This window comes from Bubalus bubalis, chromosome 2 (assembly GCF_019923935.1).
Source record: "Bubalus bubalis isolate 160015118507 breed Murrah chromosome 2, NDDB_SH_1, whole genome shotgun sequence".
Lineage (NCBI taxonomy): Eukaryota > Metazoa > Chordata > Mammalia > Artiodactyla > Bovidae > Bubalus > Bubalus bubalis.
In genome coordinates, this window is record NC_059158.1 from 91,764,106 (window position 1) to 91,780,945 (window position 16,840).

The window sequence follows — 16,840 nt, forward strand, 5'->3', positions numbered from 1 at the left end:
AGTCCAAAAAAAGAGCACATAACCAAGTACAGGGAAAAGACCCTAAAAAGTTATACTGGATGACAGACAATCTCTCCATCTTGATCTCAAACGAAAGATAGATGTCTGGTAAAGATAACTTCATCTAAGGCTAAGGTAATCCGACATATTTTGGCATAGCTCGTTAAGGGCCACACTCGTAACATGACTACAATCTGAAAGAAAGAGGTACCTGTACATCTCTACAGGGGTGTTTAATTAAACCCATATTCCAACACTGAATCTAAACAAAGCGAGAATAAAACTCATACGCTAGTGAGGAAAACCTAAGGCTTCCAGTCTTGTTAACTGGTGACCATGAGGGCATCTTGATACTGGGATACCATCCCTAGATTTGCTCCCTTAGGGGGGGATCTTCTTCAACAGATTTAATTCTGATGGTTTCCATGGAATGGGGGTTAATTCTCACTCCACACAATCCCACAAAAGTCTTGTAAAACCACAACACAAACCATGCAATATTTTAATCTTTACAAAAAGCTTAACTAGGAAATTACCACTATTTTCCATTAGGGTTCAAACTGCCCTCTGAGTCAAAAATAAAACTTAGCCAACCACTTAGAACGTCATTGTGGTCACTGCAAAGTCTCAAAGTGTGTCTCTGAAATTCCTTAGGCAGCCACACTGATCAGGAATTTGGTTTCAATTCTCACAGCCTTCTGACTGATCTTAAAATTATTTGGTAGAAAACTAAACTTTCTAAAGTAAATTTAAAGCACATCCAAATAATCCTTGTGACAAATGCTTTACCTTTTCTGGTATAACAGGCAGAAAAACATATCTATGAATCTGTACTATCTGAAACAAAAAGACCAAACTAAAACATTTGAGTTTTTCATTCAGGGAGGAAAACTAAATGAAGCACAATATATACTGATATGATTTTTAATCCTTATTTTTGAAATTGATACTCAAAAAAAGGAAGAGAAAACATTATCAGGAAAACTTCATAACAGGTCAAGAACCTTAATTTATTTTGCTTGATATCTTAGCATTCCGTTTTTTAGTCTGAGAATTATATCAGATGAATACTGAGATAAAATTTACTTAAAAAGATACATTTAGGATAATCAAAGTTTAGATCACATTTAAAGTAAGAATCAGGTTTTATGGCCTACAGCATTGTTATATTATTATGTTAGAGTGTGGTTGGATCAGGGGATCTACCGTCTATCAGTTTTCTCCCAACCTTGAGATTTAATGACTTGTATGGATTATTCAAAATGCCGTTTTGCAGGGGGCGGGGGGATGTGACGAAGAATAAAGCACTTTTTACCTCTCTACCATCTAAATTAAGTAGTGACCAGTCAGGGCTGTGGGTATAATCTAGGCCCAGGGAACAGCATAGCTAAATATATGAAACATGAATTCTAACCTCTTGTAGAAAAGACGGCAGCAAACTGAACTAACAGGTTTCTCTCTTTATTACTTATTCACCCACAATGGAAACCTCGCGCACTGTTACACTCTAATTAAAGTTCTCTTTGGTAACAGATTCACGAGCACTGGACAGATAGCATAGAGGACCTTCCAATACTGCTAGGAACTTCTGCAGCCATATTGTAACAAAATGGGAAACAACTGTGGGGCAAAGCCAACCTGGAGGGTGGTGGAGTGAAAAGCAGTAAGGGCCCTGCACTGAAGATTTTGCTCAATCACGAAATTAATCACCTCTTGAGACTTCTTATATCTGGAGATCTTCTTTTACAAGATAATGCATTCTTTATTTTATAACAACAAAAAATACAAATTGAATGACTCTAATAAACTGAGTATTTGCTTCTAAATTGTCTATGTAAGTACCTCTAGCTTACATAGAGTTGTTCCATAGACTTTTCTGCAGTGATGGAACTGTTTTGTACCTACACTGTCTAATTCAACAGCCACTATCTACATGAGCTTATAAAGCACTTGAAATGTGGTCCATGCAACTGAGAAACTGAAATTCAAAGTTTATCTCATTTTAACTAATTTAAATTTAAATAAGCACACGATATTCACACGTATAGGCTATAATTTTGCATAAGGCAGTTCTAGAACAAACTGTCAAGTAGTACATCTCAGACTTGTCCTGGTAAATTGTCAAACTGGGTAACTCCCCCATGGCCACCTTGCCCATGTCTCCAATGGAGCAACCATTCAGTGAAATCTGACAGTGAGAATATAATCTGCTGTACTAAAATGTGACTCTCTCCAAAATACTTTACTGTCACAGCATGCTCCATACTTATCATTTCAAAGTATCCTTCTCTCCTACTCATCTCATCAATTCAAAGAAATGAAAATATTTTTACTAAATTAAGTACTCCTACCCTCAAGTTCTTACCCAGAAATTGACCCTACCATTCCAGCTGTAGCCAAGAACATCATCTTGGCTGTAGCCAAGAACTCACCATGGTATAATATGTGAGGAAAAACCTCAACTCTAGCTTGCATGCTTCAGAACTCAAAGATTCTATTCACCTTGATTTTCCTGGTCCTCATACTGTCAAGATAGCTAAGCAAGATGGCATTACTGTTGCATCTTTCTCACCATGTTGAAAGTCTTTGGCAGTATCAATTCTAGTATTTCTCAGTACCTCAAATACTGTATCAAGTAGAAGTCATGAATACTGATCAATATATATGAAATGGCATATTAGAACATTCTCTGAAGTTTTTATATCAAACAAGAGCTGACATTACAAAATCAAAAGCAATAACATTTTGGCCTCTGAGCCAATATGCTACACTTTAGGTTTCTAATGATTACATATTTAAATAACTGGATATCCTCTTTTAGAATAACCGAAAACTTGAGTAAATAAAGTTAATAAAAAGCACCAGGGCTTCCCTGATGGCTCAGACGGTAAAGAATACACCTGTAATGCAGGAGACCAAAGTTCCATCCCTGGGTCACAAAGATCCCCTGGAGAAGGGAATGGCAACCCACTCCAGTATTCTTGCCTGGAGAATTCCATGGACAGAGGAGCCTGGAGACCTATAATCCATGGTATCGCAAAGAGTCGGACATGACTGAGTGATTAATACTTGCACTTAATAAAACAAGATGAGAGGAAACAACACTACTATTAAAAATGAAAAAAAATTCTTGGTAAACACCACTTATGAGAGTAGCTCACCCAGATGGCACCTAGTTGATTTTTAAGTGCCAATTGCGAGTACTTCTGGAGTGTATAAAGGTTCTTGTCAATATTTTCAGAAGGATAGTGAGGAAATAACATAGTCCTTCTAACCACCATGGTTAAGAATTCTTTTTATTATATTATTTTTATTGTAAATAACTCATTCAAGTTTTAGTGTATAAATTATATAATGACTAAAATATAAATAGTAAAGTTGAATAGACATTTTTCACAGCTGGTTGAAAAGACTAAGTGCTGTATAATTGTTTCCAATTATAATTAGTATTTTTATTCTTAAAAACTTGGCAAGAGAAGCGTTGGTTTTAAAAGTTAATAGAAAACGCAGCCCACAGGAAGTGATAATTAAGAGCTAAATGTGCGGTTTTGCTTCACATCAGTTATTTAGCCATACGTTTTGGGGTGCTCTTTCTCATGTTTGCCACTTTCAAAAAAATCAATAAAAAGCATGTGAAAATATCTAAACGAACACAGGGGAAACAGCGTCAGAAATCAATACTTCTCTACCAGCATGTTTAACCTGCGGAAATGAAGTGTTAATCACAGAAATAAGATACCATATTACATTTATAAACTAATGAAACTAGAAAAAGCAAAGCGCGTGACACTATAATTAAACAGCTGGAAAACATCCAAGCCTGTGTAAGTTGATAACCCTGGTACAATCTCTGGCAGTGAAAAGGCAGGTCTGCAGTGAGTTGATACGGCCAGCTCCGTTGTTAATTGAATAACAGGCAATCTATAAACACTACTAATTGCATATGTGAAAACCTGTGTACAACTAGAGACGCTGCTTAGAGAAGCACTCCAGAAAAACTCCATGGATAAAGCACTCTGCAGATCTTCTGTCCCCCTCCACCCCTTTAAGCCACAGCTTGGTTCACCACTGCATCCTCCTGATTAACCTCTATACAGCAGACTTAATGATACATTTTTCAAAAGATCATTTTTCCTCCTAATCCAATACACACCGCACAACTATCAATTACCCATTTCAGAAAAGAACAAACAAGTAATCTAGAAAATTCAGCCTGTGAATGGTGAGCTTTCTAAATTGTGAAAGAAGACATAGTCTCCTTCCCAACAGACAAAATGCTTTTCAGAATTGTTCTGACGCATTTTGCAGAAGTGCGGCAGCTGCTGTGAACAGCGTGGAGTGTTAAGATTTGACACTTTTTTTTTTTTTTTCTTAAGGATATAGCCATTTGGGGAGGCTCAGAAACTGTTGTCAGAATTTTACTTATTCATCTAATAAATCATTTTTAAATGATTATTTCAATCCTGGTGAATACTAACCATTTCAAAAACATGGCTCTGGGATCTACACAAAGTTTCTAATTTTTTAAATCTGTAGAGAAGACTGCTTAGCCCAAGGGACTGGTTATGAGAAATGAAACCTCTACTTTAACAGTCACATCCAAATAAGGCCAGTCACTTGAGAGCAAACGTCACCATCACTCTGAAGGTGTCCACCAGCTTCCATGAAATGAACTGAGAGAAGTAATCCACTCCCTAGTGGATATGATATCACATCATGCAACAAACCCAGGACTACCAAGTGGAATATGCACAATATTTAGAAGCATAAATATTAGGGCTAGACTGACATACACAATATCAGGCTCCAACATGAATGACCTATGGGAAAGAAACTTAAAGCCAATCGGCCTCAGTTTCTTCACCTATAAAATGGAAATTATAAAATAAAACTAATAAGGTTGTTATGAGGAATCAGATAATATAAGCAATAGGCTTAGCAGAGTGTCTTGCATAAAAAGCAATCCATGATGGTAGAGTTTTCAAAAATAAAGCACTCATTACCTACTAAGGAAAAATAAGATTAAAATATGTGAAGCAACAGCATGTAGTCAAAAAGACTGAATGGGGCCTGAAGCTGAGTTTCACTTTCACATTTAGTGAAAGTGAAACTTTCACATTTATTTCACTATATTTCACAGTATAGAAGAGAATATCAGGTTTCACCAAAATTCCTTGAAAAAAATACAAATGAGAATGCCTTTACTTTGGAAATAGACATACTTTAGCTAACTAGGACTCTACCAAGACTGAGGGTACTTCCTCATATACTCTGAGGACTTCAGTTCAATAAATATGAATGAAAAGAAACCATGAAGAATCATTGTGGCTGAATTGCTTTTAAAAGGATAAGCTGATAAGGAGGAAAGGTGTGGCACGGGGAAATAAATGAAGTACAAGCAATAGCTGTCACTTCGGCTTTTATCCTGGATGTTTGCTACCTAGAGAATTCTTAATCTCAAGATTCCTGAGACCACCAGTGGAAAGGCGATTTACAGTGTCCGCATGTTTATGCAATTTACAGTGTCCACATATTAATTTCAATCGATTTTTACAAAAAAAATCAAAGTTGACAAAAATTCTTCGTTAGTTTCACCAATTAACCTGATTACCAAAAGGTATGTTAACTGAAAAGCCCTCTACAGACCAAGAAGGTCCTAGCTGGTATTACCAAGTCCTCTATGTATTAATAAGCAGAATAAAAGTGAGGGGTATAGGCTTGGTGTCTGTTCTAGCCCAAGGCTCATTTCACTAGTGGAAATCCCTACCCATGATATGGGCACAGCAGCTTCTTGGAACCTATACCTGTTTCCAGCACATCCAGTTAGATTTCTCATTCGTGCATCTGAACTTTAAGAATTTGGAACCTGTCAACTATAGCTCTCTGCTCTTGAATTAATTTTGTTTCTTGCTCTAGCGATCTAAACTTCCTTCTCTTGGAATCCAATATAAACCCACTTTTAAAAAATATATCCAGGTAAATGTGAAATGAAGCAGGATTCAGCAACAATAATCAGTTCATTAAAGTACAGTCATACCCAGATAAAGCTCCTTCTAGCTCACAAAATGAGGGGAAAAAGTATCAAGCTGAAATTGCAATGGATATTAAACTGGGCATAACTATTTCTTAAATAACTGTGTGTGAGTGTGTGTGTATGTGAAAGAGTATAAATTTGGCTACATAGATTTCAATTACATGTACTTAATATATTTATACTATTATTACAGATATCCAAAGAAACTCTACTCAAAATGAAATTACAACCATTATTTGAAATTAGAAGAAACTAAAACTATATAATATGGATCAATCAATCAAACTAGGAGAATCCACTAAACCACTTTGTAAAGCAGTTTGTTTTGTTTGATTGTAAATGTGTGATTACATAATGAAAAGAATTCCTTAGGGAAAAAGGATTCATAGATGCTAGTGAGTCACATTAAGACAAAAACTGTGTCCTTGCATGGCCTCCACTGAAGCCAACATTATAGGATATTCCTGATATAAACAGATGATGACTATTTTTCAAAAATCTTAAATTTTGTACTTTCATATAAAAAGATTTTCATATTGCTACTAGCATCAAAAACCTTGAAAGCACCTAATTCATTTTGATTTAAAATAATTATAAGTAGCATACCAGATACATATAACAAGCTTTGAAACTGAATAAAGAATACTTGCCCTTAAGGAGCTCCAAGTGAGAATATATCTTACATTATTACCTATTATACACTGTTGTGATATACTAGCTCAGTGATTTAAGGGACTACAAAAGATAGGCGGCTTCTGAAGTATAAATAATATTTTGCCAAAATGAAAACTTGGGGGAAAGACTATCCAAGAGCAAGACTTCGACCTACATAAACAAGGCATGAAGATTTAAAAGTGCATGACCTGATTTGGAAATAATAAGTCATGCAATATAATTAAATGACTGAATGCACAGAGGTGGAACAGCTGAATGCAAACCTGCCAAGACAAGTCATGAAAAGCCTTAGATTCTGTATGAGATAGTTTAATAACTTTGCTAAAGTTAATGATGAGACATCAAAGGGATATTTTTGTGCAGGGACATGATGATAGAATTGTGTTTTATAGAGTTCTGATGGAAGGACCAGACCAGGTGAGGACACAGACCTGATGCACGAAAGCTAGTTAGGGGGTCAGTGCAACTGTTTAAGCGAAATACGACACAGGCTTGAACCAGGGCAATGGAAGTGAGAGCGGATTTACATGATACTTCAGAGTAAGCAGAGATGGGAACTGGACTGGATGTAGAAAGAGAAGGATCAGCAAAGATAAGCATGCCATTCCAGCCTGGGTGACTAGATGGATGGTGAGGTTATTAAGTGAGATAGGAAATAATGTTGGAAAACTTTTGAAACTCCCGTGAATTAAAAAAATGCATTATATCATATATATCCACTGGAGAAAATACTATGACATCCAAGTTAAAAGAAGGCATGTTCAAGTTAGCACTGGAAAGAAGTGAACTTTATCTTTTTCAATTAAAACAGCATACTTATTAGCTAAATCCATAGTTAATATTCCAGTTTCCACATAGTAACAGCTCACTAAATTTCTTAGAATACATTCCTCTATCGTCTCATTTCTCTAACTAATTCTTTCCTATGGGTATCCTAGATTTGTCAATCATACCTTCTCAAGCTCTAGAAATTAGTGATGCAAACATTTCATACTCTCCTAGAAAAGCATAGGTGTTTAGAGCTCTGCCGGACTGGCACTCCAATCTTGCCATTAGAAATGACCAGAAGAGGATGGTATGCATTTCATGTGGATATAGAAAGTGGAGGGGGAAAAAGGCAACTTCTTACTATTGTGTTATGCCTCAGCCTTCATAAGGCTTCTAGAAGAAGTGGTCAGTACCTAAGAGTCAGAGCCAGCCAGCTGTGAAGATGAGTCAGTGGGGGCGCATGGGAGTTATCTAGTGAAAGCTGGGATGGTTTGGGAGATATGAAAAAGGGAGAGTAAACTTAAAGGAATGCATGTTACCTTCAACGTCACAACTCAAGTAGTTACGCACTTCATTCAAAATGAAGTTGATGTCTTCTTCGGAAGGAATGGGATGGGGTGTAACATCAGTTGGAGTGTCGGTAGTGCCAGCTATAGTCATCTTTTGCCAGGGCAAGAAGAAAATAACTCTCCCATCACTGGTCGCTGGGTCAAGAAGTCCCATGCTCTCTGGGCTGGGGTGAAAAGAAAGGGTCACATATTTCTGAAGTCAGCCAGAGTTCAATCTTAATCTGCATTCTAAAACATTTTATTCACTAATTCTCATATAAGCAAATTAGGAACACACGAACTATTACTTTGACTGCCGCTAACCTAATCTAGAAATTCCTAAAAGAAAAAAAAATGGTAATACAAAAGGCATCAAGCAAGTGTTATTATAATAATATTCTACAGCAAAACCAGCAATGCAAGGTGAGTTAAGTAGGTGGACTTCAATTCCGACTGGGTTTTTAGATCCCTTGCACCATTCACATCAGATAATGTCAGCAGGATAAATGCCTATGATTCCTTTCATGATGGTCACTTAAGTTCTTCAATCTTTTTTCAAGCCCATGAAAAGTATTTTCCTGGAACATTTGACATTTGGTACATCTTTCAGTATAAGGTCTGAGAAGTCTGTGAGAAAAGTGAAGGGTCTAACTTTCTAGAAACTAAAATATAATCAAAAAGTTCTTTACTCTTTTGTGCCTGAATAAGCTTATACCACTTCACCAAATATGAGATTTCTTACTTTATTTCAATTTTACTGAAATCTCAAGAAATGCATCCATGAGAAAAGGGCTCAGTTTTCTATTACTACCTGGATAACAGTGTACTGGGATAAGATCAAAAAGGAGAGAAATATTTTAGCAATGAAAATCTTTAAATAGGCAGAAGATGCCAGTGTATTATACTACTAAATTAAGCTTTAAGGACGCCTCTTCTGCCAGACCAAAATCTTCAAAAATATTAAGAATTTTTCTAATACCTACTTAATATTCTAAAACCAAATTGTAAAACACACTTGCAAGAAGAGGCAACTGAAAATAAACACTGACAAAACGTGCCCAGTTGTGTTATTGAATCATTAGTAACTGTTGTTTTAATGGATTCATTAACCATTCTAAAATTTTGGAGACGTTGTTAAAATGGCAGGAGGAATCTCAAAGTGTCATTTTCAAATAGTTGAACACTACAAACCTTCAGATAGCTGAATTTGACTGAATTCTCATAAGGAACCAATGTTAAAGGTATTTTCTGTAAATATATTTTCAGCTTCTATTAATAATATTTCTTAAATAGGAAATATCATTCTATTTGGTTTCAATAAATTCCAAAAATCCCTGTTATGCTCACACATTTTAAAAGACATACAGTCAACTATTCATAGTTGCTGCTGCTGCTGCTGCTGCTAAGTTGCTTCAGTCGTGTCCGACTCTGTGCAACCCCATAGACTGCAGCCCACCAGGCTTCCCGTCCCTGGGATTCTCCAGGCAAGAACACTGGAGTGGGTTGCCATTTCCTTCTCCAATGCATGAAAGTGAAAAGTGAAAGTGAAGTCGCTCAGTCATGTCCGACTCTTAGCGACCCCATGGACTGCAGGCTACCAGGCGCCTCCATCCATGGGATTTTCCAGGCAAGAGTACTGGAGTGGGTCTTTCTCTTAAAATTAAAAAAACAAGAAACTCAAGATTCAAATGTGTAAGGATGAGAGTCTGAATACGTTTAAAAGCAAACCAAAAATGACTTTTTTATGAAAAAGAAATCCATAGTCAGTTTAGTTAATGCATCTTCTTCATTGAAACTACAAGGAGTAATAATACTTCTTTGCAAAGACTCGTCAGCCCCATGAAATGCCTGCCATGTCCATACAGCCTTTGTAGAAAGAAATCAGTATCTGTAGTCTACGTGAGACACAGGAGAGAATAGGCTTCAATTCTTCTATTTAGCACAAGCAAAAATCACCCCAAAGTGTGTCAATCATTTAAACTTTCAGTGAGGATCTCATCTTCACTCAGGGTTACTTAAAGTAATTTTACTTTCAAAAAATATACTGAAAGCTATAAATATCGAGTATTTTCAGTCTCTGTATGTCTACAGTTTTCCTTTGTACTTGCCATAAAACTTTCTAAAGATCTTAAAAGAAACTAGTTAAAATATGGTTTGTAAGCACCTAATTTGATCCTGGGTTGATATGCCCTTATATTAAACATGTCACTTTATGATAGAAATTAGCTCATGAGTTCAACTTTCAATTTGGTAAATAGTCCTATATTGAAACAAAAGGATAAATTCTACATTCTAAAATTTAAGGAACAAATTACATGTTGGTATAATATATATATGATCATTTTATGGGCTAGATACTATGTGATGTATCTAAGCAACTCAATAAACTTGATCAACTTCAGCATAAAATTATAATATTCAGTAACTGAGACATGAAATGCTGTTGGAAAAGCACAACTACTGAATCTTTTAAAACCTCTCAGTGCAATAAAAGCAGTTTAAAGGGTGAATGTGATAGTTACCAACACACACATAACTGGAACCTGTAGAGAATCAACTGCTTAAGTGAAGACATATGTGTCAAACATAAAATTAACAAGCACAGAGGGAAGACAAAGCTATTAATGAATGGTATAAAAATTTAAGAATCCACTTGGAAATACTTCTCATCAGTTCTAAATTACCTAATTCATAACTCACCCTTAGGGAAAAGTTTGTTTTCTTATGAAGAATTAATTCTGCAAGGTCGCACAAAAGTTTGAAAATGGCTGTCATACTATAGGGATGGTATACAATGCGGTGAGGCATAGGTCTTTTCTCAATATGCATAAGTCACTTGACATCAGCAGAAGAAGCTTGCTGCTAATTTATGTGTGTGTCTAGGATTAGATGTAATGAAAATTTTTCTCATGCAGACCATTGCCATCCTGAAGTACCCTTATTTAAACTGAAATCAATTTATTACTAACTACTCAGCAATCAGTGTTGGAGCCAGGAGTATGCACACATATTATGGGGGAAAAAAACTGACCTCTCACCAGTAGTAAAAAGCATCTGTAGGCTAAAAGGAGGAGACAACTATTTTCATGTATTTCAGTCATTTGATGTATTGTAGTTATTTTTGTAAGATCATCTACCCACAACTCTGATGAAAATTCCAGATTTTTTAATTGGGGGATAATTGCTTTATTGTGTTGTGTTGGTCTCTGCCATACAACAATGTGAATTAGTCCTAAGTATACATATGTTCCCTCCTTCTTGAACCTCCTTCCCATCCCTCTAGGTTGTCATAGAGCACCAGGTTGAGCTCCCTGGGTTATACAGCAACTTCTCAGTTCTTAATGTAGAGTGCCTTCAAAAGTAAATGATTTCTGTGTGTTGAGTTTTCTGAAATTAAAATAGTCTAGAGAGAGAGAGAAAGCTGCTACGATGGCACAAGATAATTCTACATGTGGAATATTAGGGTCATAATAAGCTTAATAAATGCCATAAAGAAACTCTGAAAATAGCCCAACAGGGTAGACTGCATATTGAGTCCTTATTCCCCATTTAGCTGCCTACACTCAATAAACCAGTGGCTCTTGAAGTCATTGTATTGTCAAACTGATCAGCTTCTAGTTGAAATGCTAGGCCTTAAGTTATTGCTGCTGCTGCTAAGTCGCTTCAGTCGTGTCCGACTCTGTGCGACCCCATAGACTGCAGCCCACCAGGCTCCCCCGTCCCTGGGAATCTCCAGGCAAGAACACTGGAGTGGGTTGCCATTTCCTTCTCCAATGCATGAAAGTGAAAAGTGAAAGTGAAGCCTTAAATTATTATCAGCTGGTTATAAGGGCAGCGCCATAAGGTCTTACTCATCTCTAAGGACCTAGTAGAACCCTTGAGTTACAGCTGTTGAGTGAAGACTGACTGAGAAATCCAGAGAGCTATTTCAGTCTGAGATCTCTGGACCTCACCCACCCAAGAGAACAATTTGATATGGAGAGAAAAACCATCCCTTGGATACCAGCGATATAGCTGCTCAAAGTCAGTACTGAAAGAGGGACCAAACAATTAACCCAGACTGTAATCCCAAACCAAGGGACTCATCTGCAAACAGAGACTGAACAGGAACTGGGCTGCCAGGCCACTCCTCCAAGGTTCCCCACAGGATGTTTAGTGGTTCGAGGTGCTAAAAACGGAGATATTAATTTCTCCCAAAGTAGAACGAGATCACTTACTGCATCTTAAACAGACCCAGCTGTGACTAACACTTTTACAACTTACAGGCATGGGTCTGAAACTAATGCCTAATTTTTAGGATTAAGAAAGACTTTCTGTTTTGAAAGTATTACATGCAGGTAATATATATTTATATTTCTTAAAAACCACCTATCTGCTCGTTGTTAGCATATTATAAAGCATAGTACAGAACATATATATAGCATGAGTTCCTTCATGAAAAAAAGTTTAAAAGGATATACATTTGTGCAAGCATAAACACAAAATTTTATGGAAGAAATCAGAAGGAAGCATTATCGAAAACTGAAGCTGGGGACATGAGGAAAGGAGGGAGACTTTCACTTTTCATTCTATATCTTTCTATTTTTCTATAGCGATTACTTTTGTTTATTTTTGTCTACAGGAGTTGGCAGTAAAAAGAAAAATCATATTTTGTTTTATATTTTAATATCTATATATTTAAAATTCCCTTATAGGTATAAGATCAAAATTTTAATTAGAAAAAGGAACAATCTCAATTTGGGCAAGTTAACACAAAAAGTTAGTAGAACTCATCAAAAATTTACCAGTCATTATTATGTACCAGATAATGTACCAGGAGCTGCGGATGTAGCAGTCAAGAAAATAAAGAAAAATAAACAAAGGAATATTGTCCAAATGTACACAAATTAGGAACTACCATGAGATAAGGAACCAGAAGCTGGAAATGAGCAGCTTCCCAAAGTTGCACAGTTAACAAGAGGTAAAGTGATGAACAAACCAGGAAGTTCTTCACCCAGGTATCACCTTATCTTACTCTTCATACTGTCTTTGTCTGTATACTTCAAAGAGTAGAATGTCTTCACATTTTAACGACGGACAAACTAAGGTTTACAGAATAAAATGGCTTGTCTGAAACATGAAGTGGCAGAAATAATACAGGGAATAATACAGAATACTAATTTGTGCTCTGATATCATGGGACAATAGTAAAGACATGAAACACAACGCACAAGTAAGATCTAAGCAAGTGTAAGGATTGTGATGATGCGTGTGTGTCTATACTTTAGGTACTACATCTGTACTCCAACAGATGTTAAAAAAAAATGCTTCCAAAAACTTACAAACTAGCTGACCTTGCAAATTTTTATCCAACACAAAATAAATCCATATAATTGTGTCTGAAACTATTTTTGAAAACCTCTATATACAAGAAACATTTGCAACATGTACATATATTTACTTCTCGCCTTTTCATTTGAACTAAACTTCTGCTTAACAGTTTTTAAAACTCTATTAAGCACCACTGCATAAGTTTTTATTATTGAAACTGGAAGCACCATGGTCTCTACAGTTCTAAATGAAAACACTGATGACTGTCTATTAATTAGATGTAGACATTTAGAAAACGACAAAGAAACCTTGGAAGCTGGTGGATACGAAATTTCGTTAATATTCTTCTTGGTAGAAGTGTGATATCTTTCTCATTAGAAGTGTGCTTGGTACAATATCTTGGACTCTTTTCAAGAAGACTTAGTGGAAAACTAACTAAAAAGGCAGCAGCATCCATTACATAGTGGGATGGCATTCTAGAAGAATGCAGGTATTAAATGAAATATCACGGATCTGTATATCTGTTTTATCAAATATTAAAAATATGTCTTTTATGGAAAATTATTAGAATATAGAAGCGATAACTCCCATTCTAACCATGTTACCTAGAAATGATAACCTTTTACTCACTATCACATCACCTAGAGGCAATCACCATTGGTATTTAAAATACTTCTTTTCATCTTTTTCTAGATACTTATATAATGTTTGCTCATGTTACACATACAATCTTCTATTCTCCACTCAAAATTAACACTATATCTCTAGGGTTTTCCTAGGAGACTAAAATTATTCAGAATTTTTAATGGCCATATAATATTTCCTTGTGCAGATACACCATAATTTACTTATCCATCCTCCTAAGGTTAGAAACTGATGTGGTTTTTAATATTTCTCAACTACAAATGATGTCTTAATGAATACCCTGAGCATAAATCATGATTTCACAGAATTATGTACTAGTTTGCCTATTAGATTGCCACATATGAAAATAAAAATGTTCCTATTCATCATGGACACATGAACTTTTCCCCAGATATTTTGAAATGTACATTAGGGGCAATCATTATCAGTTTCTTGGGATCATACATATTTGTTTTCAAATTTATTAAAAATAAAAAATACTAAAAATTCAAATGCACATAAAAATTGCAGTTTCATGTGCATCACCCCACTTAAAGGATTTTCAATTAATAGCTGTTCTTATTTCATCTCTATTCCTGCCCATTTCTCTACCTCTGATTATCTTTGCCAAAATGATAAATCAGAAATTATAAATTATTTTTCAAAATATATTTCAAAAATTATAAACATAAGAATATTTGGTCCTCATTTTCAGATTCTTCATAAGCAAGTCTGGGTATTTTATAAAATGAACTTTTTAGTGTTTTCATGTAAATGTCTTTTATGGACATTTTTGCAAAATTAATTTTAGGGTTTTCATGAAAATTAAAATTTAAAAATACTAAGACTTAGCCTCTGATGATGAGTACACTGAAAAAAAGTACAAAAACAGATTCCAAATCACTAACTCATAGAAAGGGGTATTGCCATAAAAACTAAGAAATTCTCAAGCCTGGTTTGCGATTTGTATTTTGGAAGAGCTTTTTTTTCAGTCATTTCTCCTCATTTTGAACAGTGAGCTAGACCATCTATTATTAAGAAAGGTATGCTATAAGAATACGTGTAGACAATTTCTTGCGGCCCTTCTTTGGTGACGATGCATGAGTGGGAACACGGGTACCTGTAGTAACCAGGCATCACGATGTGGACGCCGGCACTCGGCTGGCAGATAGCTGTGGTGTCCTTATCGTCCATTTTGCGCACGGTGTCTGTGAAAGGTCCCGTGGCATTGATAACACACTTGGCCCTCACATCAAATTCCTCCCCTGTGAAAGAAAGCAATGTCAGTCACACACCCCATTTGTTTCTCTGCTCACTGATGCTTTAGATTATTAATTCATCTATTAACTTATGGTGGTGTATACATTATCACTTGAGTGATACAGGCAACCAGAGTCATTGAGAAGCCACACAACAGGCCTGCATGTGAGTACATTTAACCAAAAACAAGTCCAAACTGCAGGAAAAAAAGCACGCTGCTTTTTCATTTCAGCTCTCATTCCAGTTTGCAAAATGCCTGACATTAAAGTGCCAAATAAGAAGAAAGTGAGTAAATGAGCTGCTTTCTCCTTAAAACTCAAAAGTGTGAGCAGTGGTTTTGAAGGAAACGACGTAATTCTGAAACTTCGCCCACCTGGCCACAAAACTGGACAGGCAAGCAAATCTCACCAAAGTTAACGTGATTGACTTGAATGGCACGTAAACACACTGCTTTTGTCACCTAAAGGATACTTTTTGAAGCTAGCCACATTTATTGACTTTTCTTAATAACATGTTTTTGTAAAGAAAACATAATGCATTCATTATGTGAGAATTTTGCAGACATTATTATCATGATCATCATTAATGTTTAACAAGAGGAAAAAAAATGGCCAGGTTCCACAAAGGAAAATTTTCATGTGAAACCAGTTGTTGTTGACAATAAGGAATATAGGTAATAGGACTCTGAAATCTGGCTTCAATAAAAGAGAAGTGACAGAGAAATAATCATTCAGTCATTGTAGAGACAAAGCAAGATGCTAAGAAATCTGCCCTGCCGGAGCCTTTGCATACCTGTCAGCACATCCTTACACCGTGCACCGCTCACACGCTCTTTCCCTGTCTGGGGGTCTGTCTTCTTGAGCAAACTCATGACCTCCATGTAATTGGCCGTGGCAGCCCCATACCTGGCAGCGGTGAGAGCAATGGCAAGGTTCATCCGTGCATCGTTGTGTTGTCCTGCAGCGGGAGAAAGCATCAGAGGAGGGACAGGAGTCACCTCAAGCCACAGACTGGTGGTATAGAGAAGTGTGTCACAACAGATATGTCACATCTGTCCCTGTCACGTGGAATATACTTGATGGCTGGTCAGCTCTACAGGGCATGATTTGGAAATACATGGTCATTCTCTGTCAGGCATTTACCTGCCACTTCCGCAATTGCACTTTGTGTACCACAAAAGGATGCAAAGTCTCCCTTTCCTACAGAGCTCACATCAATTATCTGCAAGTTAAGAAATAAGTAATTATTCTCTCCGTTTGGGAACATATGCATATGTCAGGCTTTTCCTAATACAGACAACCCGTACACATGAAAGTGAAGTAATTCAAAACTTCAGAATATTTGACACCCCAACTGGTGTTGATTAACAATTTTAATGAATACGTGCTCTATCTAATATTCAAAATCAAGAGCTTAATCTTCCATAGAGAATCTCTCAGTATTCTATAAAGGAGTTTTCTGGGTTTGAATTTCAATCAGAGCTCCTTAAAATGTTAACTTTTTGTTTTTCGTCATACATAAAAGGTAAGAAATTAAGCAGGGCAAAATTTAATTACAGAACAATTCCTACCTGTATTGTTAAAGATTTATTGCTGAAAAATCTTAGTTAAAGAAAACTGAG

The 16,840-nt window shown here is 36.2% G+C and overlaps 1 protein-coding gene across 2 annotated transcripts in view; it reads right to left on the reverse strand.

Moving 5' to 3' along the window:
- GPD2 (glycerol-3-phosphate dehydrogenase 2) overlaps positions 1-16,840 on the reverse strand; it is a 149,685-nt gene that overhangs the window by 16,127 nt on the left and 116,718 nt on the right. For both annotated transcript variants that reach the window (XM_006067554.4, XM_025276382.3), the window contains exons 7-9: positions 16,012-16,176; positions 15,080-15,224; positions 8,017-8,210 (exon numbers count right to left, since the gene is read on the reverse strand). In XM_006067554.4, the coding sequence (XP_006067616.1) occupies positions 8,017-8,210; positions 15,080-15,224; positions 16,012-16,176 (504 nt within the window). The remainder of the gene's footprint in view (positions 1-8,016; positions 8,211-15,079; positions 15,225-16,011; positions 16,177-16,840) is intronic.